Source organism: Podarcis filfolensis (assembly GCF_964270895.1).
Source record: "Podarcis filfolensis genome assembly, chromosome: 14".
Classification (NCBI taxonomy): Eukaryota; Metazoa; Chordata; class Lepidosauria; order Squamata; family Lacertidae; genus Podarcis; species Podarcis filfolensis.
In genome coordinates this window covers 24,201,153-24,228,953 of record NC_139616.1, presented here as the reverse complement: position 1 = coordinate 24,228,953, position 27,801 = coordinate 24,201,153, and the positions used below count along the sequence as shown (strand labels likewise).

The 27,801-nt window shown below is 46.2% G+C and overlaps 1 protein-coding gene and 1 long non-coding RNA gene across 2 annotated transcripts in view; one reads left to right on the top strand and one right to left on the bottom strand.

The window, feature by feature from the left end:
• The window catches only part of IGDCC3 (immunoglobulin superfamily DCC subclass member 3), a 106,027-nt gene extending 91,387 nt beyond the window's left edge, over positions 1 to 14,640 (top strand). The window contains exons 8-14 of the mRNA XM_083586433.1: positions 57 to 304; positions 2,960 to 3,124; positions 6,281 to 6,469; positions 7,995 to 8,099; positions 9,885 to 10,023; positions 11,025 to 11,235; positions 12,444 to 14,640. Coding sequence (XP_083442559.1) covers positions 57 to 304; positions 2,960 to 3,124; positions 6,281 to 6,469; positions 7,995 to 8,099; positions 9,885 to 10,023; positions 11,025 to 11,235; positions 12,444 to 12,635 — 1,249 coding nt within the window. The 3' untranslated portion in view covers positions 12,636 to 14,640. The remainder of the gene's footprint in view (positions 1 to 56; positions 305 to 2,959; positions 3,125 to 6,280; positions 6,470 to 7,994; positions 8,100 to 9,884; positions 10,024 to 11,024; positions 11,236 to 12,443) is intronic.
• Positions 14,641 to 14,883: 243 nt separating this feature from the next.
• LOC310749828 lies at positions 14,884 to 21,476 on the bottom strand. Its single transcript, XR_014541827.1, has 2 exons — positions 21,091 to 21,476; positions 14,884 to 20,956 (listed from the first exon to the last, which is right to left on the bottom strand). It is a non-coding gene; the product is annotated as an uncharacterized lncRNA (long non-coding RNA).
• Positions 21,477 to 27,801: the final 6,325 nt, after the last annotated feature.

Genomic DNA, 27,801 nt, shown 5'->3' with positions numbered 1-27,801 from the left:
CTAGGTTCGTTGCTGGAAAGCGCTAATCCCAATGGCCTTGCTGGGTTTCCCCACAGCACGCTGACGATCTACAGCATCGGCCAGGCGGATGAGGCCATCTACCAGTGCATTGCGGAGAACAGTGCTGGCTCCACCCAAGCCAGTGCCAGGCTGACGGTGCTGTGGGCCGACGGGCTGCCTGGCCCGCCCCAGAAGGTGAGAGCCACGACCGTCTCGGCCACCACCATCCAAGTGCTGTGGAGTGAGCCTCTGCAGAACACCAAGGAGATCATTGGCTACGTCCTACACATCAGGAGAGCAGCAGGTGAGGCGGCAACAGTCCATTGGGCATTGATACGAGTGCTGTGCTGAAAAAAATCTTCCGCAATGTCCTGTCATGGCAGGGGTGGCGGTGAGGGGGCGGGGAGCTGTATAGTGCCCAACCTTGGTGGGTTGCTCAGTGGGAGGGGGAAGGGGAAGGACGCTGATGATCACCGCCAATGAGGAATTATAGGCAGGAGTGGTGGCAATGAGCTCAGAAGTAGCCGCAAGGCTTGTTCTTTCAGTCTTTAGGGTAAAGGTGGTCTCTGTGGCACTGGGCACCTGCGTAGTTTGGGGGCCTACGAGGGCCATCCTGATTGGTGGAAAGTGTGAGGCTCAGCCTCCATAGTTACTGCTCTCTTGTAGGCCACACCTTCCCCCCAGCTGTCAGGGCCTCCAAGATGGAACAATAGGCAAAGAAATGCTCTTTGACATTGGTCCTCCATGGAAGCTGCCTTCAAAAATTGTCAAAGGGGAGGTAAAATGTCGGTGAAATTCTCACGGGGCAGGATGCAGGGCTGTGGTTTTGTTTTGTTTAATATTTGCATGTCTCTTTTCCAACAACAATATTGAGTTCAGTGCAGCTCACAGCTATAGCAATAGTGTTAAAAATGTGACATAATTGTTAGAGTGTAGGACTGTGACCTGGGAGAGCAGGGTTCAAATCTCCTCTTGTCCATTAAGCTCACTGCGTGACTTCGGCCAGTCACTGCCTCTCAGCCTAACCTACCTCACAGGGTTGTTGTGGGGATTGGATGAGGAGGAGGAGAATCATGCATGCCACCGCGAGCTCCTTGGAGAAAAAGGTGGGATGTAAATGCAATAATTATAATAAACAAGTAATCAATATAATCATACTGGGTTGTAGCCAGTGCCAGTGCTACTCAGAGTAGACCCATTCAATCCCCACAGCAACACTATGAAATAGGTTAGGCCTGGGAGTTGGGTGACTGGTTTAAGGTCACCGATTTACATTTCAGGGGCATGTGTGCATTGTTTTATATATTACATTTATATCCTGCCTTTCCCCCAAAGAGGAGGCACAAATGGTTCTCTTCCTCCTCCTCCTCCTCCTTACAATAACCCTGTGAAGTAGGGTGGGGTTGCAAGTGACTGATTGACCCAGGGTCACCCAGTGAGCTTCATGGCTGAGTGAGGATTCAAACCCCGATCTCTCAGGTTCTACTCTGACCCTCTAACCATTGAACATTGGCTCTCCTGTGCCTTTCTTATTTTTATCACGCTGGCATCATTTGTAAGCTGACATTGCTAAGGGTGGGAAGTGGGGAGAGAGAGAGAGAAAGGAAATAAAGTAAATAAATAAATACCCATGATTGTAGTGTAGACATGCCCTGACATCTAGTGGCCAGGTCCAGCACCCCACAGCCTGTGACACAGTGACTCCCTCCAAGCAGAAGACAACAGTCCAGCTTTCTGGGAGCTCAGATGGAGACTTTTCCTCCACGACTAGCTTCCCAGATCTTGAGTTTGGCACCAGGCGACCTTCCTGGATCGCTTGTCTCCTGGGAAGAGACTAGGTCTGTGGCTTGGAACTGCCAGGATGCCTTGTTTGGTGACGCAGGAAGCAAGGGAGGAGAGCCAACTCCTGACGGTGAACAGAGTGGCATCAGGCACACCTCTGCTATCGTGCCACATCCTGAGCTGGCAAGCCATGACTGGAACATGGCCTCACTCTCTGTAGCTAGATTTTTGAGAGCTGCGAACAGTGCCAGATGGAGAGGAGGGTGCTCTTATGCTCCGGATCTGGACGGCTGGACGGCAGGAGGAAATCCAGATGGATTTCAGAGATGTCAAAAAGGCAGTCTGCCCTGAAGGAAAGTCTCTAGGAATCACAAGTCTTGCTTTCCCAATATCTGAAATAGAAATCATGCTTGCTTTGATCAGTGGATAGAATAAGAGTCTTGCAACCTAGGAACAGATTGCTTTTAGAAGCTGACCGTGCTTTATTGACAGCTGCACGAATTATTATAGCTAGGTAGGAAGTGGAAGGGGCAAGCAGAATATAAAATGGAAGAATGGTATAAAGAGTTGTGGGATACAGCTATTAATGATAAATTAACATGTGCCATTAAGGTAAGACAGGGAATATGCAGGAGAAATGGTTTTGAGGAGATATGGAAGGTGTTTGTAGAATATGTACTGTTAAAACGGAAAGGGGTCAAACCATCGCAAGAGGTGTTGAAATTTTGGGGGGTTGGGTAGTTACAATGGAACAGTCTCGGTGGTGGGGTGCACATTTTTATTCTTACTTATTTATGATTATTACTTTGTCAAAATAAAATAAAAAAATTAAAAGAAGAAGAAGAAGCTGATCGTGCATGGATAAATATCACGATATTTGGAATGCATTTATAAAAATTATAGAGGCGTGTTAATGATTGCATACGCTTTGTAATAATAACCAAACTTACATATCGTATTGTATTCCAGTTCCAAGCACATTTTCATTTTCATTTCTTTCACTTTATTTGTCCACTGAAATTCTTCAGTAAAATATAAGTATATACAAAAGTCTTGCTTCCTGGCTTCCCAGAGGCATCTGGTTGGTCAGTGTGAGAACCGGATGCTGATCTAGATCCTGCTTGGCCTGATCCTGCAGGCTCCGCTTATGTTCTTACGCCTTCCCCTTGCATTTCAGACCCTGTGGAGATGGAGTACCAGGAAGCTGTCAGCAAAAATACATTCCAGCAGCTTGTGACTGACTTGGAGCCCTCCATGAGCTACAGCTTCTATATAAAGGCTTATACCTCTCGGGGGGCAAGCAAGGCCTCTGACGTCGTGGTGGTGAGCACGCTAGGAGAAGGTAAGGATGAATAAAAGGGCCAAAGAGAAATGGAAGTTCAAGCTCAACATCCTGCTAGGCTATAGAAGGGAACTCAGATCAGTGGCAGAGGACCCAATTTGCATTTGGAAGGTCCCAGGTCCAATCGAGACACCTCTCGATAAAAGCCTCTTATGAGCAAGGCCAGGAAATCCCCTTGCCTGAGCTCTCAGGGATCTCAGAGAGCCAGTGTGGTGTAGTGGTTAAGAGTGGTAGTCTCATAATCTGGTGAACCAGGTTCGCGTCTCCGCTCCTCCACCTGCAGCTGCTGGGTGACCTTGGGCTAGTCACACTTCTCTGAAGTCTCTCAGCCGCACTCACATCACAGAGTGTTTGTTGTGGGGGAGGAAGGGAAAAGGAAATTGTTAGCTGCTTTGAGAGTCCTTAGGGTAGTGATAAAGCGGGATATCAAATCCAAACTCTTCTTCTTCTCCTGCAAGTCAGAGCAGACAGCATTTAGCAAGATGGGTCAATGGTCTGATTGGGTATAAAGCATTTTCATGTGTGACTAGCTCGTCCCATGGTTCAATTTATTTCCATTGCCTATCAATTTCACACCCCAAACTCATGTCAGTTTCTGATGTGTTTATTATTCCTATCCCTTTTCTAAAGTAACCTGCTAATTTTTGTTTTATGTGGCCCAAGTTTTTTTTTATTAATAGCAACATACAATCTATTATATTATAGAGAGCCAGTGCAATGTAGTGGTTAGTGTGTTGGACAAGGACCTGGGAATCCAAGACTCCTCTCCCTACTTTGTGTGTCTCAGTCCAACCTACTTCACAGGGTTGTTGTGGGGATTAAATGAGGAGGGGGAGAACCATGTATGCCACCTTGGAGAACAAGAAAAAGGCGTGATATAAATGCAGTGCAGTAAATCATAAATAAATAGATAATTACAGTACATTTCTTGCCTGCCTATCAAACTCCTCACAGCTCGTGCTCCTGATATCTGCACAGCTGGTAAGTTGCTCCTGTGTGGAGCAGCTGTATGTTCAGTCTTTATGGATGTTGCACTGAACACACAGGAGGTTCAGTGGCATAGCCAGAGCCTGTAGGGGCAATCTGGTAGCTGCTGTGTGCTACCTAGGACCTTTGTGAAAAGGGCTGCACTCACCTGCTGGACACGTGGAAGGGTGAGGTGCTCTCCAGGGTGCTGAAACTCCAGGGTGCTGAAACAGGGTGCAAAGCAGACACTGCGCTGCTGAACTACAGCCCTTCTCTTATTTGGAACTTCAGAAATTTTTGTCTCCTTTACTACCACCAGCACAAGTTTCTTCCTTTGCAACCTTAACAACTAGAAATTTGTTTGCTGGTTGTTGTCTGCTTTTAAATGACAGCAGGGGATCACAGATTGGTGACTGCTGTATCTGATGCCAGGTTCTGAGACTGCATGGAATTACAAAGCATGCAGATTCACTAGTGAACTCAGAGGGCAGGAGTTAGCAATCTATGTGGCAGCGAGGAGCAGAGCATAGTGCCCCAAATGGCTCGAGCAAGTGAACCAAGTTGCATGAGCCATCACAAGGAAAGAATACATGCAACCAAAATGGCTAGGATTTCTGCAGGAAGTCTGCCTGGGTCCTTCCATCATAGGTCACGGGTGTCAGTAGGATGCAAAATAGCTGCCACATTATTAAGCTACTGTAGCAGCAGCTTGTGACATTTTTGTTATTTCCTTTTTCAATTATTTTGGCATTTCAGTCATGCCACACAGCCCCCAAAGGAGCCCTCGGCTTACAATATATGATCCAAACATACACAAACACAACAATAAACCTGTAGTACAACAAGACCTCGTAAAACCAAAGTCCTAAAAATTCCTATAATGGCATAAAAGCCAACAGAGCTTGACCTTCTTTGTAATGCAAGGGTTGCACAGAAGCCCTGCCAGCTGTGGATGACGAGCAAAGAGCCCACAAAACCCTTGAGATGGTTGGCACCCAGCAATGGCCACATCTTTCCAGATCCCTTCACTCAGCATTCTAGGATAGAACCACCCATTAACCTGGCCTCCTCCTTTTTCAAGCGGAGAGATTGACAAGGCTTAAAACCTTTAAAAACCTTGACCTAAAACCTTGCAGTTCAAGGCAGTAGCTTTCTGCCTCATAAAGTTCATGTTTTTCTGGAGCTTTGAGAAGTCAGGGCACTGTGTTTCCTGTGAGTTAAGGGCTGCAGGTCTTGTCGCACGCTAATAAATTACAGATACCTCTTCGATGCTCGACACCATCCCACCACACAAAGCTCTAAAGTGTGTGTGGGTGTGTTTTGAAAAACAACAACTTGGCTTCCACGGAACAAAAGTTTAGACCTTAAGCTCCATCTCTTGTCATGGATGAGCAGGTGCTGTTAATCATTAGCTCAGCCCCTCTGTCCCGGTTTGATTTACAAGTCAGTCTCTTTGCTGGATCTGCCCCTGTGTTTAGAAAACCCCTTTGAGCTCCATAGTGTGTCCAAAACACAGTTTTGACGGCCGCTCCCCACATTTGAAGGGATGCAGGTGGCACTGTGGGTTAAACCACAGTGCCTAGGACTTGCCGATCAGAAGGTCGGCGGTTCGAATCCCCACGACGGGGTGAGCTCCCGTTGCTCGGTCCCTGCTCCTGCCAACCTAGCAGTTCAAAAGCACATCAAAGTGCAAGTAGATAAATAGGTACCGCTCCGGCGGGAAGGTAAACGGCGTTTCCGTGCACTGCTCTGGTTCGCCAGAAGCGGCTTAGTCATGCTGGCCACATGACCCGGAAGCTGTACGCCGGCTCCCTCGGTCAATAAAGCGAGATGAGCGCCGCAACCCCAGAGTCGGTCACGACTGGACCTAATAGTCAGGGATCCCTTCACCTTTACCTTTACCCCACATTTGAGGGTCACTGGTTCAGAATAAACCATGCCTGACTACAGTAAGAAACACCACAAGGCCAGTGGTTGATTTATGTAGCCTTCTTCAAGCTGGTACCCTCCAGATTTTTGAGCTACAACTCCCATCAGCCTCAGCCTTCATCTTTTTTAAAACCAAAGCACGAGGGGCTTTGACAATGGCTCATCCGGCTTATAAGGAATCCAAGGGAAGGGAACCAAAGGGGTAAAAAAAGGAATCAAAGGGCAAAACCAACCTTATCTCTTTCTGTGACTTTGTTCCAGTGCCAGCCATGCCATCTCTCTTCATCAAAGTCCTCAACAGCACCACCATCCAGGCCACGTGGGAGCCCTCCATCAAACTGGGCCAGCACGAAGGGTTCAAGCTCTACTACCGCAAAGTCCACCTTCCTCACTTTACTGGGCCCATGTTTTTGGCCAGCAACATCACATCCTGCAACATTACTCAGCTCGGTGAGCGTCATTTCCATTATTACAATTATTCGTTAAATTTATGTACCGCCCTTCGTCAAAAGGCTACAAGGTGGTTTGTGACGTAGAACGAAAACGTCAATACGTAGCATAATAGCTGTGCAAAGCAAGCGTCAAAACAGTTAGATAAATACGTAATCAAGAATACGTAACAGAATACAGATTCTCATAAAATACAGAGGGAGTGTGATAACATAAAAGACACAAGGGGTCAAGCAACTAGTCCCTAGCGCTGCTGAGAAAATGTTAGAACCCTGCGCCTCAGGGTTCCTTGGGGAAGGATAGAATACACATTTAATTAATAGATTAAACGAAGGCCCACTGGAGTTGCCAAACCCACCTCTTCCTTCTCCACTCCTGTCAGTATTGCGTTCTCCAGTTCCCTGTTCCTCATCACCATTCGGAGCTGCCAACATCTGACTTGCCTTCCTTAGAGAGGACTCTTTCTTTTTGCACCGTCAATAAAAAATTTTTATTAAGACTTTTCATAATACAATAAAAAAACTAATCTAAACAAAAAATAATAAACCGAAGAAGGAAAGAAAGAAAAGGGGAAGGATAAAAGAATGCAAAGTCCTGCCTCACAGATGTATCTTAAGTTTTGTCCCATACGGAAAAGGTTGTACCCTCCGAACTCTCACCTGGGAGCATCTTAGATGTTCCCAAGTGGCCCTCCCAACCTCTCTATCTAGCCTTTGGGACTCTCCCCAGACCACATCCCTCTCCCCATTCTGCACCAGCCCTGCTTCATATCCTTTGAACATTTTTGAGCTCCTGCTTCGCTGGATAGAAGCTTGAGGGTAGCGCTTACGAACGTTTGTAGAAACCAGCCTCCTGTACCAAAGGTAACATTTACATCTGGTGCCCTGTCCACTTTTGCCTCTGGACCAGCCTATTGCTGGCATGTAGCCCTTGGAATGCTGCCCAATTGGGAAGGTGGCCCTCTGGCTGTAAAAAGGCTCCCCCAACCTGCTTTTAATGTAATAATAATTTATTACTTATACCCGCCATCTGGCTGGGTTTCCCCAGCCACTCTGGATGGCTTCCAGCAAGAGATTAAAAATACATTAAAACATCAGTCTTTAAAAACTTCCCTAAACAGGGCTGCCTTCAGATGTCTTCTAAACATCAGATAGTTGTTTATTTCCTTGACATCTGATAGGAGGGCATTCCACAGGGTAGGTGCCACTACCAAGAAGGCCCTCTGCCTGGTTCCCAGTAGCTTCACTTCTCGCAGTGAGGGAACCACCAGAAGGCCCTCGGAGCTGGACCTCAGTGTCCGGGCTGAACGATAGGGGTGGAGACACTCCTTCAGGTATACTTGGCTAAGGCCATTTAGGGCCTAGGTCAGCACCAACACTTTGAATTGTGCTCAGAAATATACTGGGAGCCAATGTCTCGGCGGCTGCTCCCAGTCACCAGTCTAGCTGGTGCACAGCAAGCGAGCACAGCAGGTCTAACCAAATTTAGGCACAAGTTGACATCTATTCTTTCCTTTTCCTCCCAGACCCATCAGTAGTCTACGAAGTCAAGCTCCTCGCCTACAACCAGCATGGTGATGGGAATGCCACTGTTCGCTTTGTGTCCCTTCGAGAGACTGTCGAAAGAACAGGTGAGTGGGCAGGTGGCCCTGAGCAGCCTTGAGGGAGATGGTCTTTGAAGACAGTTGGAGAGGCTCTGGCTGAGGGGGGTTGGTCAGAAAAGAAAGTTGTTTTACAGAGAGACACACAGAGAGGGAGATCAGTATGTTGAAAGTTTCCCCACGTTGCTGCTCTGATGCAAGTTATCAATGGGTTTAATTAGTTTGCAAGCCACTTTGAGTTACTTTTGAAGAAGAAGAAAATGCTAATGGGTTTAATTAGTAATAATAAAATAAATAAATAATAGATGTTTAGATGTTTTACCCAAACAGGATCATCCAAATTCCCCTCTAAATCTTGCTTTAGGTAAAACTCTGTGGCTCTGTTCAAGCGCTGCTTTTGTTCTGGGACACATCTTCTAAAGGTGGTTTATGTTTGAGAACCATCTTACTTATCCTTCTAGGGACAACATCCCCCTTGTGATCAGGTTCCTTTTTTCTTTTCACAATAAATGTTAATCTCAGCTGGAAATTGCAGCGGATCCCTGACAAAGCTTCCTTCCTTCCTTCCTTTCTTTCTTTCTTTCTTTCTTTCTTTCTTTCTTTCTTTCTTTCTTTCTGGTCTGGAATTGGTTTAGCGGCACCATTACAACGAAGTGGGAGGGGGATGTTGCTGGAGTTGAAAGTGAGAGCTGGTTTCCCTTTCATCTATACCTTACTGACAGCGGCAGGAAAGAGAATGTGGAGTTTGCAAATCACTAGGTGGAGGAGAAGGCTCTATAACAGCAGGCTATCCTTCCTTCCTCCTCTCTCCTGCCCCATGGAGTGATACCTTTTCACCAGAGTGCTGCAGCTATTGCTAACCTGGTGCCCTCCAGATGTTGTGGACTACAACTCCCATCAGCAGACCCATTGGTTGCCAGGGAGCTTGGCTGGAGCGTTCTCCATTGAGCCACTTTCTGTTGTGAAAAACAAAGGGCCCAAATGGCGGGTGCCTAGCCTTTTGCTGTGCTTCACCTCCTGCTCACTGATAGGAGCCTGACTTTTCCTGGCTGTGTTTAAACTTCTCCTGGGCAGTTAATCACCTCTCTACTCACCAGTTTTGCTTCTCTCTGTGTCCCTGACTGTTCCCTTCCCTTCCCACACCTTGATTCCCCCCCTCTCTGCCCCTGTGTGAACTGCCTCAACTCATTTCTCCATCCTATGTTTTTGTCCTGCTCCTGGGTTCAAAGCCTTTCCCTGACCAGCTCACTGCAAGAGGCCAAACCCACCGGAATTCCAGATCCCACCACCCTCTTGCTCAGAGGTCCTCACTCTGCAGGATGGCTGTTGCAAAAGATGAGGTCCAGCATTTGGCAGCTTGCATAGAATGAAGGGGGCCATAGCTCACTGGTAGATCACCTGTATTGCATGCAGAAGGTCCCTGGTTCCATCCCCAAGGTAGGGCTGGGAAAGACTCCAGCCTGAATCTCTGGAGAGCTCTTGCTGGTCAATGTGGACACTACTGAGCTTGATGGATCTCTGGTTGGACTCAGTATAATGCAGCTTCCTATTTAATTCAGGTTGTTTTTTTAATAGAACTATAAGGACTAGCATCTTTGATTTATTTTTAGGGGAAGGGCTTTAACTCAGTGGTAGAGCATCTCCTTTGTGTGCAGAAGGTCCCTGATTCAATCTTCAATGATCGGGAGAGACTCTTTCTCTCTCTCTCTGAAACCCAGAGGGCCACCACCAGCCAGCCTAGACAGTCCTGTACTGACAACTTTCCATGCCTAATGGAGCCCTGCCTCCCATTTACACCTTTCCTTTTCATCCCAGGGCTGAACCCACCGTGCAACTGCATGAAGGACGGGCAAACCAATAAGACGTCGGCCACTGGGATAATCATTGGGATCCACATTGGAGTCACCTGCATCATCTTCTGTGTCCTCTTCCTCATGTTTGGGTACCGAGGAAGGTATGGCTCTCTCCACTGAATGCGTTTGGAGTGGGTGGACTGCTTTCATATTCCAGAGCAGCAGGACAAGCATTCTTTAAGCCAACCTCACCCAGTCCGGTGCCCTCTAGAGATTGTTGGACTACAACTCCCATCAGCCCTAGCCAGCATGTTTGGTGGTCAGGGATGATGGGAGTTGTGGTCCAAAACATCTGCAGGGCACTTGATGGGAGATGGATGCCTTGGGAGTCTCACGTTTCTTATGAAATTCCCAGGTCCCCACACATTATAAATCAGCTGGGGAGGTTTGCATGTTTGGGTTGCCCCACTAAGCTTTGCAATGAGAGGGAGTTTGGAAGGAAAACTCAGAACCTGGGGTCGGGGTGGAGGCAGAGAGATAAAACATAGGTCTGCAACACCCATCATCACTTCTTTGTTATTACTAATATTTTATCAAAAGAATTTCAGTTATAGAAAAGAAAAAAAAGAGGGAGGAGAAAAGTGCAAAAAATACAGTAAGAAAGATATAATATGATACAGTAACTACAATCTGCTACATTTCCATACATTATTATATAGAGTAATATTATTGTTCTAATACATAAATAGTTATTAATAACCTATATTCTGTATAGACATCTTCCAAATGTCAATATATTTATCCAAACAAAGTCTCCATCTATAAGCATCCCAGTCATATGACGTCCATAGCACTCTGTTCGAACCATGTTGTGTGTAGGGAGAGGACGAAACTCAGATTTGGAAGGTCTGTAGCTCAGAGCTAGAGGACATCTCTTACATGCTTACGGTCTTCCTGGGCTTTCCAAGCTGGGCTGAGAAATTCTTTTGCCTGAAACCCAGAAGACTCTACCCGGAGGCACAATGAATTGATCCTGGGAGTTGTTGCATGTGAAACAGACACTCTACCTTTCTCGTGGACGTCTAGTGTGGTGACTTCTTGTTCATATGATGGTACATTGCTAGAGAGGGTTTTATTGTTCTTCTTTTGCTTATTTGCACAGGCTGCTGGTGTGCAAAGATGTCCAGGAGCAGCTGTCAACCCCACAGGTCCCAAGAAGCCAGAGGAATGCTGCAGGCCTTACCTCGAACGGATCTGCTCAGAGGGACAGGGAGAACCCAGATGCAAACGGGAAGCAACTGGATTTGAATGAACTGGAAAGGCTCTTTCCAGCCTCGCCTCCCCCGCCTGATCAACACAACAAGGAGATTGTGGTAAGGAAGGGACACTGGGGGCTTTTGTTTTTTTGCCACACTTTCAAACTACAGCAGTGAACCTCGGGGCTAGGGAGCAAATGGGGCCCTGCACACCTTTTAGCCTGGCCCTTGGAACACCCCGCCAGCCCTGCTTTGCACCCTCCTTGAATGTCTTAGTCTGGCTGAGATGTGTCCTTGGCCTCTTTTTTGCCTGGAGGATAGAGAGAGGCGTGTGTAGAAAAGCGAGGCTGCTGTACCAAGGTAAAATTGGCACTCTGTGCTCCACCCACTTTTACCTCTGGCCCCGCCCACCACAGGCATGTGACTCTCTGGGATTTTAGTCGGGGGCACTTCCTGTAGAGGCCAGAGATGGAATGTGAGGCCTTCTGCATGCAGAACAGGTGCCCCACCACTGAGCCACAGCCTTTCATAATGTCCATTACTTTCATAGGAAGCTACAGTCTAGCTCAGTATTGCCTACACGGACTGGCAGCAACTTTCCAGACTTCCAGCCAAGTGACTCTCCCAGTCCTACCAGGAGATGCTGGGGATTAAACCTGAGACCTTCCGCATGTAAAGCATGTACAGTGGTACCTCGGGATCCATACGCTTCAGGTTACAGACTCCGCTAACCCAGAAATAGTACCTTGGGTTAAGAACTTTGCTTCAGGATGAGAACAGAAATCGTGCGGCGGCAGCAGGAGGCCCAATTAGCTAAAGTGGTGCTTCAGGTTAAGAACAGTTTCAGGTTAAGAACGGACCTCTGGAACGAATTAAGTACAGTGGTACCTCGGGTTAAGTACTTAATTCGTTCCGGAGGTCCGTTCTTAACCTGAAACTGTTCTTAACCTGAAGCACCACCTTAGCTAATGGGGCCTCCTGCTGCCGCCACGCCGCCGCAGCCCGATTTCTGTTCTTATCCTGAAGCAAAGTTCTTAACCCAAGGTACTGTTTCTGGGTTAGCGGAGTCTGTAACCTGAAGCGTATGTAACCTGAAGCGTATGTAACCCGAGGTACCATTGTATTTAAGCTGAGCTACCACTGTATTCTATCACAAAGCCATGCCCCTTGATGATTTCCATTTGTTCTGGGATAGGGAACTCCTGCTATTATTATTATTATTATTATTATTATTATTATTATTATTATTATTATTATATTTCAAGAGGACAGTCAGTCTTCTTCTTGGGCATTCAAATAGCCATTTTTTCACTCTCCTTTCCCAGCTGGACCATATTCCTCCTACCTCACATGACGAAACCCAGACATCCATGCTTCCGCCGGATGACTTCAGCATCATCGAAGAGGAGAGCGACACCCTCTTCCAGCCCCCGCACTCGGGGGCCCCCGGCAGGCCCCTCCTCAACGCCAGCCAAGATGAGCCAGCTTTGAACCAAGCTCCAACCAATGAAGGATAATTGCCAAGACTTTGAAGACTCTTAACGGGACCTCGCCAGCCACCAACTCCCCACCCCCCCCAACCCTACCCCTGGCGATGTCTTTAAACCGACTCATCGATCTCAGGTCAATTTTAAGATTTCTGCGATATGTTTCTTAATTTTTTTATTACATATATATATAAATATATATATATCTATATCGGTAGGCAGCCTTGCGGAAGCTCCATGAAGTTTTTTCTTCCTGACTTGTCTCAGGCCTCCTGGTACATTCCTTTCCAGCTGTTCGCTCTACAGCTGCTGCGTTTGTGGCTTCTCAAGGCGCCTTCCTTGGCCAACTCCATAAGACACCGAGATGGGAACCTCTTATCGTCTTGGTTCACCAACGTTCAGTCCCTCGTTGGCAGCTTTAGGATGACTCTCCTCCCACAGATCTGCCATTGTGAAATGTGTTGAGAAAACAGATTGGAACGGGACCCTCCTCTCTAACCTAGCTCCGGGAGAGGAAGAAAAAAAACGTTCAGGTGCTAAGTTGGTTGGCCAAACTTCTGGGTGCATTTGACGACATTTTTTGTCGGATGTGTTTCAAGTCTCTCTGTCTCTAATTCTCAGGATGTTTTGTTGCCGATGAACTATTTTAAAGGCAAAGCGAGTGTGTCAAAAAGAAAAAGGAGAAAATAAAAAAAACCCAGGCCTACAAGAAGGTCTACTGAAAAAAAAGAAAGAAAAAGAAAATACTTGGACTAACATCTCGAGTAAATTCAGAACCTACCTCAACCGGAATTGAATGTCTTTGGGGAAGAAGCAAAGTACCTTGTGTCTTCCTTTTGTTTTCAAAACAAAGTAGAGTAGCACTTGGTCAGTACAAGCTGTGGTACTACCTCAGAAGTTCATACTCCATGTCTACCATGTTGGTTGTTGGTTACCTTTTTATTATTTTTTATTTTAAAGTATTCCTTTATTGTCACCATCGTTCCAATGTAAAGCACTTCCAAAACCTTGAAAGCAATGTTCTACCTCAAGAAGCTTTTTTGTAGAAGAACCATGTTGTTGTGTCGTCAGACCACCTCGCCCTCCTTCGCCTCTCTTCCTTCGCTTGGCCCCGAGATTCCAAAAGAGGAATGACGATGAGCAGGCATGGATTCGTCCCCAGTAGTGGTTGTCGATGACATTCCCCCCCCCCTTAGTGTTATAAACTTGACTTTTAGGCAAGTTGCTAGTTAACTTGTGTAGAGGTTTACTGTGTCAAGAGTTGTTTTTATATCATGTTTGTTTGGTTGCTGTTTTTTTAAAAGGAACTTTAAAGATTGTTAGGGTTGTAGCAAAAAAAAAGGCAGAGCCACCGGTCACCTAAAGATGAAACTTTTGCCCGTAAGCGACTACTTAACTACTGGTCACGGGTTACTACTGAAGAGCTGCTCTCTTTCCAGTTTTATCACTCAGAGCTGGTTCACCACATCTGTGCATACTTGATGACTGAAACATCAAGTGATGATTGAAAACATCACGTGATGATTGCATGTGCAAATGATTTCATCACAGAGAGGAGAGTCCTATCACTTTGTACATAAGGCTGGTCAGTGAAATCCACACTCCCAATGTCCAGTTCTTGCCTTATGCCGAGTACGACCAGTGATCCATCTAGCCCAGTATTTCTCAGCTGACTGGCAGTGGCTCTCAGGTGTACCAGACAGAGGTCACTCCCAGACCTACCTGGGGATGCCAGGGATTAAACCTTTTACCTTCTGCATGCAGAGCAGATGCTCCACCACTGAGCCATGACCCTTTCCCTTTGTCTTGGAGCAACTCCTCAGGGTCTCAGGTGGAGAAGAGTCTTTCTCCTGGTACCAGAGATCCTTCATGGTGGGAGATTGAACGTGGGGCTGAACGTGGGGCTTCCTGCATGCGTAACAAGGGCTCTGCAACTGAACAAAGGGCCTGTAAAATATAGAAATAGAAGGAGCTACCTTATACCAAGTCAGGCCATTGGTCCGTCTTGCTCAGCTTTGTCAACACGTGACTGGCAGCAGTTTCCAACCCTACCTGAAAAGGCCTGCGATTGAACCTGGAACCTTCTGCATGCAAATTCAATGCCCTTCCACTAAACTACTGCCCTTAAATATATTATACAGAAGAGGAAAGTATTGTTTCAGTGGAATCTACTTCCAGGTAATGTAGGGAGATGCCTTAAACCGAGCCATACCCATTGGCTCATCCAGCCCAGCATTGTCCACAATAACAGGCAGGGACTCTCCAGGGTTTCAGACTCCCAAGTGAAACTGGAGGTGCTGGGGATTGAACCAGGGACCTTCTGCATGCAAGGCAAGTGCTCTGCTACTGAGCTATGGCCCTCCCCATACATGCTTGGGATGAGCTGTAGTTTCTCCCTTCTGTAAGCTATCAAGCCAAGGCCACTCTGCCCTGTCTGGCAGCATCTCTTGGAGATTGCAGGCAGAGAGGAGCCCTCCGGTTTGAGATATTTTTAACTGCAGATGCTAGAATTTGAGCAGGAGACTATATGCATGCAGAACTTTAGCGCTGACCATTTCTCACCCAAAATGTGGAATGCCGCACAGGTGTGTGTGTGTGTCAAATTTTTTGGGAGGGTGGGGGACAGAATTGAGGTGGTGCCAATCTGATTGGCCACTGTAAGAACAGGATGCTGGACTAGATGGGTCGTTGGCCTGATGCAGCAGGCTTGTTCTTCGTTCCAGTTTTAGCACACATGCTATCAAAAGTGTGTGTCCGTGTGAACCAGACCTGATTGCTAAAAGGTGGACATCTTCTGCCAAGCCTCAAAGCACTTGATGCTGCTGGCTGAGCTTCTCAGCAGCCAGCTTCTCTCCTTGTGGAGATGTCTTCTCCGAATCTGGCGGTTGCTCTTTAGGTCACCGGTGGTGGCACAGCTGGTTATAGACCTCATATCTGAAGCCTTAGAATGTAGCGTGTTTTCTCTCTAGGCTGGTGACCTACCTCAGTACAAGTAGTCGAAGCAGCCGTAAGGTTATGGAAGAAAGGATGAGGAGCCCCTCTGATGTGACCGTTGTCAGGAAGAGAGAGGAAGGGGAAAGATCTCCCTCTCCCCTAAGTCCATTGAGATGGGCGGAAGGACTCTGTGAAATGCCTATGGGGCTCCTTTGGGCTGTGGGAGCTCCCTGCATCTCTCTTCCATGGAAGGAGCAAACGATGTGTGCAGGAACCCTGTGGACTGCCTCCTTATCCTCCAGAGAAGCCACTTCCATTTTCATGTTTCGTTTCATTTTTTAAAAATAATTCCAATAGCTATTTTTATATATGGCGATGAAAAGAAGAATCGAAAAAAGGTTCTTTTGAAAATAATAATGATTTGTTTGAAAGAGAAGCAGAAGAAATCAAAGAGGGCCGTGTGGTGATGAGGGGAGGAAACCAGCTAACGGTGACAATGGGTATTTAAGGTCTTTTAAAATAAGCTGATTAACACAAAACAAAACCCCAAATTCTCCATTAGGAGTACCAGCACTAGGGGATCAGCTGGCAGCTCCCTCACTGCCCCCTACTTCCCATCCATCAACAGTTTTGCTTATGTACATTAAAAAGTGTAAATATCACCCTACGAGGACAGCACAAGCGTCAACTGTCCGTGAATAGGTCTGTTGCTTTTGTGAGCAGTTTATTCAGAACTGGGCAACAGGAGAGGAGGGCAAACCACTGCAGCGGTGGCAGGGTGCAGTAAGAGAGAGAGAGACTAGTGAGTGGAGAAAAGGGTGTCACTCCTCTTTCAAAAACAGGCTGGCCCGTCTAGCCCCAAGCAAGCATTTCACCCTCACAAAAAATAGAGAATGGTGGGTGTCGTTGTCGGAGAATATCTGCAGGGCACTGTTGTTGGCTATCCCAGATCCACCCAATAAATACATATCTAGCACCAACTGTGGTTCTTTCCCAGGGATCCTAGGACCATAGGAAGCTTCCTTCTCTCAAGTCGGACGCTTGGTCCATCTAGCTCACTATAGTCTACGCTGACTGTCAAGCAGCTGTCCAGGCTTCCAGAAAGAGGACATTTCTGGCCTGGAGAGGCCGCTGGGGACTGAACTTTGGCCCTTCTGAATGCAAGGCAGATGCTCTCCTGCTGTGTGAAAGCCCTTGTCTAAATGAGCCCTGGGAATTCCTCAGAAATCCTGGTTGTAGAAGCCCTTTTTAGGGATTATTCCTGAATAGGGAATGTAAGCACAAGTAGGGGATATTGGAGGGATGCATGGCAGAACTGCCACCAGCATGCCTGTGTGGAATGACCTCCGTGTGCTCCACACTGGCCTCCCCAGATATCCCTTAACTCAAGTTTGCATTCCCTATTATGGCACAGCACCTGCAGTGTGGTACAGCATAGTGACCAGATAGGAAGCCTGTGGCTCTCCAGGCAGTGCAGGACTCCAACTCCCAAGAGTCCCAGCCAGCATAACCAACGGTCAGTGGCAATGGGAGTTCGAGTCCAATAGCATCTGGGGGACAACAGTTTCCTCATCCTTGGACCAAAGTTGCAGAGAACCAAGTTCTAATATTTCTCCACCCACAAAGCTCACTGTGCGACCCTGGTCCAGCCCAACATCTCTCAGACTAACCTGGCTCTGTGCAAAAATGAAAAAGTGGACTGAACTCCCTGGAGGAAAGTGGGGATACAAGTTTAAAAAATGGTAGTCAATATGGTACCCTCCAGATGTTGTATGACTACAACTCCCATCAACCCTAGCCATTGGCCTCGTTTGTTGGGGCTGATGGGAATGTAGTCTGACAGCATCTGGAGGGCACCATGTTGACTACCCATAGTTTAAAACAATTATCGCAGTTCCCTTTTGCAGAACAGATTCCCTATTAAGAACACCCATTAAGTCTGCTTAAGACCATCATACATATACCCATGTCCCTTTAAAAAACTTTGATCCCCTTCACAACCCTTCAGAAGCAGTTTCTAGTGTTGTATCCTTGATGGAAGCAACTGCTGTTCAAAATAGAAGCTCTCCCCCCTCTTCTCCTGCTCTCTGAAGGCCCAGTTCCTACAGCCAGAAGAGGGGATAAGTGAATCCAATACGTTCTAGACTCAGTGCAGCCAGTATTTGGTGTTCCTCCATCTTGTCACCAGCACACTGTCAAACATGGCTTAGTTCACACTGTATAGCTAAGAAACACAAAGAAAATGAACATTTATTTTGATTGTACATCACTTGATGACATCTATGTCAGGGCGACCTCATCCAATGATTTATTTGTTGTTTTTTTAACACGATCTCTCTCTTCGTAAGCGATGTGAAGTCTCAGATTTAAATAAAGGATCATTGCCAAAGCAAAATACGTACTTTTTAGACTAGTTTTGGCTCCAAATCCCCAGGGCTGTATGAACCTGCTATTAATTTAATATCATGTTATTGTGATATTGTAAACAAATATTTGTCACTGCTTCCTTTGATTAAAAGGGAAAACGTTGTGCCATTTGATTAGTGCTATTACAGTAGCCTATCAAGTAGAAATTTCTTTCTTTCTTTCTTTCTTTCTTTCTTTCTTTCTTTCTTTCTTTCTCTTTCTTTCTTTCTTAAAAATTTGATGACTTAATCCAATGTGGACTTCCCATTGGTATGAAACAACGGATTCCTCATGGATGTGAACCCCTAAATAGTTTTAACATTATTATTATTATTATTATTATTATTATTATTATTATTATTATTACACTGTGTTTTGTTTTTAGATGGTTGGATTTTCCTTTTGTTTTGGGATTTCTTTAAGCATTTGAAAGTTCCATAGCAAAATAGCCACAGGAATTTATGACAGACAGAAGAGGGGCTGATTCTGCAAGCAAGGCATGAAATGGGGGCTTCCTTGTCATTTCAGGGCACCTTTGCCCAACCGAGTGCCTTCTGGGTGTTTTGGATTACAACTCCCACCAGCCCCATCCAGAAGGTCTGTGTTGGATGGCACTGATTAATATTTTAGTCCAAAAACATCTTTGGGCAATGGGTTGGGCAAGCCTGTTTAAGAGTATGGTGAATTCTGCTAAAAGCAGTCGTCTTGTCTCTTTATCAACTTCCACTTTCCAATCCAAATAGCCAGCAAATTGGCAACTGCGTTCACCAAACCACTGACAAAGTCCAAAATACCAAATGCAGCCGTGATGCTGCATCTTAGAGCACCCTCTTCTGCTTTAGATGTGATGCACATGAAACTTTTTGCCTGTTCAGCAGAGTCTTCAGCTACATATTCAGGGGCTCCTTTCATTGAAGTGAAGGGACGTTCCTTTGCAGCTGAAACATTTTGATCTTTAAATTATTATTTGAGGGGGGAGACAGCTATGAAAATGAGGGAATCTTCAAATGACCAGTATTTTTAAAAAGAAAAAGAAAATTGTTTCTGCAAAGGAAAGAACGCTACAGCTCCCATTTTATTTGGAAGAAAACACGATGCCAATGTGCAGGTCCAATTTTATGCCCTAATGAAGTCCCCCTGTGGGTCCATTAGTACAAATAGAGCCCTTCTAACCTTGGTCTGCCTTCAGGTAGCCTCCGGCTCCCCCTCCCCACCTGACTCTTTACTTACAAGTAGTCAGAGGTGGCTCTGCCTGCTGTTGGCTCTGGCTCCCCCTACTGTTGGTCTCCACACCTTTCACCCAATAAGCATCACTGCCCCTGTTCATGCAGAGGTGTGGCCCTGACCTATGGCAAGCCTGCTCATTTGGCCGCACTTCCCTAGCTGCGGCAAGAGGAAACTGCAGAGAAAAACTCAAGATAGTGTGTCACATGTTCATGCAAAGCCCCCAGTTCAAATCTCACCTTGGCCGCACATTTCTATGGCCTTACACAAGTCAATGAGATGGATAACATTGTCCCACTTTATAGGGGTATTTCAGCGAGTCCTGGGACAATATGTGTGTGAACTGCATTTGAACACTTGAAATGCCTTATATGAATGCTCTGTTATTATAATTACTCATAATTCTCTGGAGCACTTTTTCAGTCATTTTCTGTAAGGCATTCGAATGACTCTTGAGGATCAGCGTTCGAATTCACAGGAGACAGTTGGCTACCTTGGGGAGAAAAGGCAGGAGGGGAATCCACTTTGGCCACAACCCACAAGCAATCCATTATACACAACACCCTTTTGAAACAAGTGGGAGATTTGTGCTCTTGCAAACCTCTCACTTGCTTCAAAGGGGCAGAATTTGGGCACTGGCTCCAATCCATCTGAAATTCTGCCATGACCAAGCCTCATGAAAAGAACAAGTTAACCACGAGTGACTTTTACTTAGACTGGGGCCTACAGTCCTTCGTTCAACGGGGAGTAATTTGTCAACGGATGTTGCAATGTGGTTCTTTCATAATACCCAGGTCGAAAGTCTTTTCTTTGCCAAACGGTCATCTTTTTTGCTTTCTTTCCTGAAAAGTGCTGGAATGTATTCTGAAAACTGCCCTGGAAGATTTGAAATAGTCTATAAAAATGTGTATCTTAAGACAGCAATAATAAGTGATAAGGAACAACAACAAAGAGATCAAGATGTCATTCTCTATGTAGACCTGGTGTGTGTGTGCGTGTGCGCATGCTGATTTTTAAGTTAATGGGTTTCCATAAATCTGGTGTGCAGACAGCCACCCGAAGCTTCTCAAGTCTCTGGAGCTTTTCAGTTTGTTCTGTGACACGTTTATTGTGTCCACCCCTGTTTCTGAGAGCTCAATGTAGTTGCAATTCAGTATGGCATTCACAGGGTTTTGGGTTTATTTTTAAGGGCTTTTAAAGGGGCAGACATCCATAATGTGCTGCATTTGCTGGTGGTATTTCCCCCCTTCTTTTGGCGCACGCTTCATTCTGTTGTTGCATTCAGTGTCTAGGATGGTTTCAGAAAGCAAACATGTTTACAAGTCTTCTTCAATTTCATTGTTGATTTTTCCTTCTTCTCCCTGGTGAGAATGTTCCAGTGTTTATGGGGCTACCGGAATAGCCTTCCTCATCTGTGTCCTCTTAATAGCATTGCTTACACTGACTGTCAGAAGCTTTGCATGGTTTCAGGAACAGAGTTCCTGGAGGTGCCAGGGACTGAACTCTACAGCCCTTCCATAGAACCAGCAACAGGGATTTTCCTTTAAATGCACTTGGAAGGAGATCCATCCCACATCACCAGTGGAAAAACCTTCAGCCCTGTCTCATCCTCCCAGGTGTGGAGGAAAATGTGGTCTGATGTTAAGAAGTACATCAGCTGGTTCCGTGCATTGCTTTGAAGAGGAGGGGCTTGAAGTATTTTGAGATTTGGAGCAAAAGGATCTGGGAGACCTTAAAGAAAAGAATTGCACACACGGGACTTTAGTTGGTGGTCACAACCAGCATCTCTTTGTCCAGGCGTAGGCAAACTTGGCCCTCCAGATGTTTTGGGACTACAGTTCCCATCATCCCTGACCACTGGTCCTGTTAGCTAGGGATCATGGGAGTTGTAGTCCCAAAACATCTGGAGGGCTGAGTTTGCCTATGCCTGTCTTTGGCAAGGTATCCACCTGCTGTGGGTGAGGAACACACAGGGGTTTCCCCCATTTGGGGGGGCAGTGTTACTGTTTTAATAAGTGGGGAGGTATAATGTTAGGGAACAAAACTGGTTTTATTTTTTATGAAATGTTCTCTTAAGGTCAGAGTATTTCAGCTCGGAGACCCCACAGTTTGAAGGGCTTACTGATTTATTGCAGAATCCTACACATTCCTACTTAGAGGTCCCACTCTAAGTGGGGCTTACTCCCAGGGAAGTGGTATAGGACTGTAGCCTGAGACTGGGTATGGACAGTAAAGGCATCTGGGTTGTTGCTAAAACATGTTGCTACTGGGATAGCTCAGTTGGTAGAGCACACAACTCTTAATCTCAGGGCTTGTGGGTTTGAGCCCCACGTTGGGCAAAAGATTCCTGCATTGCAGGCAATTGGATGCGATGACCCCTCATGACCCCTTCCAATGCTTCAGTTCTGTGATTCTAGGCTTTTTTGCAAAACATCTCTGAATGGGCACAAAGCCGAGGGATCTCTAGCAGCAATGGAAAGATTAAAATCAGGCCAAAAGGTGTGTGCATGTATGAGAGTGAGGGGGTGGGTGGGGGTAGATTCACTCCCATTGCCTATATATTTCGCTCAACTCTTTGATAAGCATACAAGAAGACCCCAGCTGTACCAAAGCTGCCCACCATTGTGCAGCCCCTTTATTAGGACCAACCAAAATATCAGAAAATAGTGAGCGCACTTTCCAGTCCTCCAGGGTCCTTCATCAAGCTAGATGTTACACAAAGCAGTAACAAAAATAAGGATAACATTACAGCCAGAAAACCAGCATTTAGGCTCAGTCCAAGATGGAGATTGCAGATTGAGTTAGTCTCTATTGGGTCCTGAGGGCATCAGGTTACACCTAGAATTCCAAAATACATTTGTCCGGCCATCAACAAGCAAGCCAAGTAAAAAGGTAGCCCAGGAAGCATGGGTTGTAGATCTACATCAGCCTACATTATCTACATCAATCTGGTGCCAGCTGGGGCTGATGAAAGTCCAAAACATCTGGAGGGTATCAGGCTGGGGAAGAATAATCTAGATGAGCATTTCCCAAACTTGGGTCTCTAGCTGTTCTTGGATTACAACGACCATCATCCCTAGCTAGCAGGACCAGTGGTCAGGGATGATGGGACTCGTAGTCCGAAAACAGCTGGAGACCCGAGTTTGGGAAACCCTGGTCTAGACAATCCACATGACTGTGGCTTGCCTTTGCAACATGGAAACCTGGCCACAGGGAAACAATGGTCTGGTAGGAGCTATCTTGTTTGCTTATTAGACTTTGACATTCTCTCTCTCTTAGGGAGCTTGTCTGCCACCTTTCCCAACCCCCAAAAGCCTGGACCGTCTTACCATGCATGTTAGTGTTGATAACATAAAAGCAAATAAAATACTTTCTGTTTTGGCCCTCTTCAGGAATAACTGTGACTTGCAAAGCACTTCTCTGCCCTTTCTAACCACCATTTCTTGTTCTTTGAAATCTCACTGAATTTACGATTGTTAGCTCTGTATTTAAAAAGAAAGGGGAGAAATAAAATCTAGATTTTTTGAATTTTTTTTGGTAGGGTGTTCTGTTTAGCCTGTGGTTACTTTTACAGACAGACAAACACAAAATAGAATAAACTAGATCTGGTTCTTTACTTGGTGTATGGCTTCCTTATTTTGCTGCTTGCTCAAAATAACATCCTTGTTAGTGGAAAATAAACCCCATGTCCACATATTCTGTTTTCATATTGGGTAGACAAAGCAGGTGCAAGTAGCCTGATCTAGTAACACTCTACCACCTTGTGGCCCCCAAAGCCCTCTCCCCACTCTCTTAAATGGCTCTGCCTTATTCCCCTTGCTGTTCTTGATAGAAAACACCTCTACTGTGAAGTCTCAAAATTTTCATGGCTAGGCTACAGGGGTTCAGTTATGCTTGCCTTACATGCAGTGCAAAAGCAGCAACAGATAATCTTAGGAACATAGGACACTGCCTTACGGTGAGTCAGACCATTGGCCTACCTAGCTCAATAATGTCTGCACTAGGTGGCAGCAGCTCCTCCAGGGTTTCAGGCAAGAATCTCTCCCAGTCCTACCTGGAATGTTGTCAGGGACTGAACCTGGGTACCTTCTGCATCTGCAAGGAAGATGCTCTGCCATTGAGCCTTCCCTCTTGCGAGCTTAACTGCATCGAAAAGATAACTCAAGGCTGCCCCTTTATTCTGTCACACGGTTCTGAAGTGACAGAAACACCCAAGGAGACAGAGATGCTAAAAGCAGGTGCACAAAGGCTTTCTGAGAGAGGGTAATTGACTGGCGAACCTTGCTTGGAGCTAAGCAGAGAAGTGGCAATGTTGCCAGGCTGAAGTGCCTTTAGATCACACACAAGGGGACCCGAAACCTCTTGAAGGCTCTCGACGCACTTCAGAATCTACGTTCATTGGAGGCATTAAGGCTGTTGGTACATTTGGCAGAATCAACCAGGAAAGGTGCTTCTGGAAGGTTTCAAGCTGCAGGTGATGACACAGTTTCTCTGAATGTGTCAGTCCACCTGACTGAGCTCCTTGCAGATAGAGGAGATTGTAACAAACCCGTTTTCTACTCCAACTAGGTATATACAATAAAAAAATAGTCGGCCATTTCCAACCAAATCCCAACTGATTACAGTGGTACCTCGGGTTACATATGCTTCAGGTTACATACGCTTCAGGTTACATACGCTTCAGGTTACAGACTCCGCTAACCCAGAAATAGTACCTCAGGTTAAGAACTTTGCTTCAGGATGAGAACAGAAATCGTGCTCTTGTGGTGCGGGGGCAGCAGGAGGCCCCATTAGCTAAAGTGGTGCTTCAGGTTAAGAACAGTTTCAGGTTAAGTACGGACCTCCGGAACGAATTAAGTACTTAACCCGAGGTACCACAGTATTCAGTCAGCTCCAATACAATCCCTTATTAAAGGGCCCCTTTTAAGGACATAAAATCACCCTTCTGGATCAGGCCAGTGGCCCATCTAGTCCAGCATCCTGTTCTCCTAGCGGCCAATCAGATGCCCCCATGGAAAGCCCCCCAAGCAGGACTTGAGCACAACAGGGCTCTCCTCACTTGTGATCGCCATTCACTGGTATTCAGAGGCAATCCTGAGTTAGAAATAGACTGCTGGACTGACTCAGCAAACGGCAGCTTCCTAAATCAGCTCCCCTCCTGAGCACAACAATGCTCTCTGCACCTGCAACTGGTATTCAGTGGCATCTCCATTTAGCCTTCTTTGTCCATTTATTTATCCAATGCCTTCAAATAGGTGCAACAAAACTTGGCAGCCCTACCATTAGGCAAAGTGAAGCCGTTGCCTCAGGCAGCTAATTTCGAGTGTCAAGAAATGGCAGCAAATTGCTTTTAATTTAATACGCGGTCATTATATTTTTACTCCCACGAGAGGTGCTTTTTGGAATCTTTCTGCATATAGGTGCCAAAATAACTTGCCCAGCCTTGGGTAATACCGTATTTTTCTGTGTATAAGACAAGCTTTTTTGATCCAAAAATGAGGTTCAAAATTTAGGCTCGTCTTATTACATGGGTAGTGCTGAGGGGGGACGTGCGAATGGTTTTTTGGCGCGAGCCCGAGATTGTAAGCGGCAATTTGCCACTTGATTACTGGGGGGGGGGGATGCCGAAAATCGCTCACCCACCAGAGTGCAGCACACAACCCCTTGCGTTGCAGCTGCCGGATCGCTGCCATTAGCCCTCCTGTTTGCCACTGCAGCAACCAATACTGTAGACAACTGCAAGCGGGAGCGTGATTGGCGGCCACAGAGGCAAGCAGGGGGGCTAATGGCAATGATCAGGCAGCTGCGACGTGAGTGGTTGTGTGCTGTGTTCCGGCAGGTGAGCGATTTTTGGCATTCCCCCCAAATAATCCTCCCCAAAAGCTCAATCCCCCCTATTTTCTAAATTTTGAGGCCCCAAAATATGGGGCATCTTATAGACAGGAGCGTCTTATAGATGGAAAAATACGGTATGCCCTTTGACTTTGGAGGAGGGGAACCGTTTGCTGTTCCCCATCAGGCGGCAAAGCATTTTGGGCTGGTCCTCCAGCAGAATATTATTAAAAGACCCCCCCCCCCCAAAAAAAACCCCTGATGCCAAACTTACAGTGTGCTAGTGGAAAGCCTCTGAGGCTCGTCATTTTGGTATATCACACAGCTTCAGTCATATATCCTTCTTCTTTTAGCATTTTTTTAAAAAATAAATTATTTGCATTTTCTAAAACAGGAACAGAGCATATTTAACCCCCTCCCCTCCCCTTGTCCCACTTGCAACTTCGTACCAAATACCCTTCTTCTTTTTGCATTGAGGAACTTGAGGAGTGAAATTTGGGGGTGGGCAGGGAAGGAATTGTGAAATTATAGCTCGAAAGATGTCAGAAATCGCCCACAGCTTTAAAAAAATAAAAGTGTGAAAATAAATTCATTTGGTAGTCAAAAATAACTGCTGTAATTTTCTTGAGTGCATATTTTTATGGCTGTCTTGTGGGGCATGTCATAAAGAAGGAAGATTTATAAGATGGCGGTGAGTGAGAAAGGATGAACAGCCCCAAGCCAAAATTGCTCCAAAGAGAGGCAGTTACTGCTCTATAAATGGCTTTTAAACGTGGAGGTGCCATAATATGACATAAGGTTAGAATGTTGAGGAAAATTCAAATGCCAAAAAGGTTCCATTTGCCCCAGAAACCACATTTTACCCATGGCTTAAAATGTGCTCTCTCTCTGTGTGTGTATATATGCACTGCCCTAGAAAGTTAACTAATTACCTTATCCATTTATGAATACTTTTTTGGTTTCTAGGAATTCCTACTCAACACCAGATACTGTTTGCTAGCCTACCTCCAGTTTCACATTGGGCAGTCAACTTAGGCAAAATCCTGTGTGACACTTTCCTTGCCTAAGAAAAGGAGTCTGGAAACTCCTGGCTGTCGACAAACATTTTTAAATGCGCATCCTGCACCCCCCCCCCAGCAACCTCTGCTGCCAAAAGGCAAATTAAATGGGACAAAACAGGAATAGGGAAATGAAAACAAAGGAGCAGTTTGAGAGCACGGATGTTAACCTAATAACATGTGGCGTCTCAATCTTGGCTTATTAAAGGTTTCATGGCACACCATGCCTCTGCCAACGTATTGACAAAAGCAGTTTTGCACGTAATCAGTGCATGCAGCTGTGTGGCTTTGGCTTTCAGAAATTTGCACGGAATTGAAAAGAGAAGCCACGGCGTGACTTTCCCTAGGGATGGAGTTTCCCTCGCTGGAGCCCTAAGCAAATGCATTAGGCAGAAGGCAACGCTTCCTAGTGAATGTTTATTCAGGATTAACTGCTATCAGAAAGGCCAGTCCCACAGGGCATCGCTCCTCGGTTTAAATCTGCAACTAAGCTCGCAGGCTTCACTGTTCAACGTGTGTGATTCTCCCTGCGCGTTCTGCTTGGCTGGGTAGGAAAATCAACCAAGGCATATTCCGCAGCCCAAAGACCTGCCGCTTGGCTCTCGGAAGGCTGGGTGACAGCTGAAGTATATTCTAAACAAGTCGTATTAGATAGGGCTCCTATTTTAGCACCAACTTGCTTAAAAAAGGAAAGGAAACCACATTCGGAAGTGTGCTTCTCTTCTAACTCTTACCTGGTTTTCAAAATCTGGTTTTCCAATATTTATAGCAAGTATTGATTGATTGATTGATTGATTGATTGATTGATTGATGGCTCCACTTGGCTGGGTGGAGGCTTGAGTTTTTGTGAGTGGATTGGTGGGGTATCTCTGGCCACATCCACCACAGGTGTGCAGCCCCCCACAGAAGGTTTCCCATACGGGGATGTGGACCTCATACTGAAAAGGGTTCCTCGCTCCTGCTTCAAAGGCAGCTTCCCATACATTAGTCTATAACCTGGATACTGGTCCAGCGATGCGAAGCTTCCATTGTCTGTACTGGAATCAATGGATGGTTTTCCAAGTGATGCTATGAAAGCTTTTGGGGCTGCAGGCACCCTTGGGAGAGAGCCTTCAGTGGGGCTTACTTGAAAGTATAGATGCACAGGCTCGAGCGGCACGTAGCATTCCTGAATGTGTTATGAGAGATTGCATGCGACACGTCATAAGAACCTAAGATGAGCCTGCCGGATCAGGCCCATCTAGTCCAGCATCGTGTTCTAACAGTGGCCAACCAGGTGCCTCTGGGAAGCCAGCCAGCAAGACCCAAGCACAAGGGCACTCTCTCCTGTGGCTTCCAGCAACTCATCTCAGTCTGAAGCATCACTGTCTCTGACCATAGAGGCAGAACATAGCCATCATGGCTGGTAGCCATTGACTGCTTTGCCTTCCATGAATTGGTCTGATTCTCTCTTAAAGCCATCCAAGTTGGTAGCCATCACTACCTCCCATGGAAGCGAGTTCCATAGTTTACCTATGAAGAATTCCTTTCTTCTACCTGTCCTGAAGGGATGCGGGTGGTGCTGTGGGTTAAACCACAGAGCCTAGGGCTTGCCGATCAGAAGGTCGGCGGTTCGAATCCCCGCAACGGCGTGAGCTCCCGTTGCTCGGTCCCTGCTCCTGCCAACCTAGCAGTTCGAAAGCATGTCAAAGTGCAAGTAGATAAATAGGTACCACTCCGGCGGGAAGGTAAACGGCGTTTCC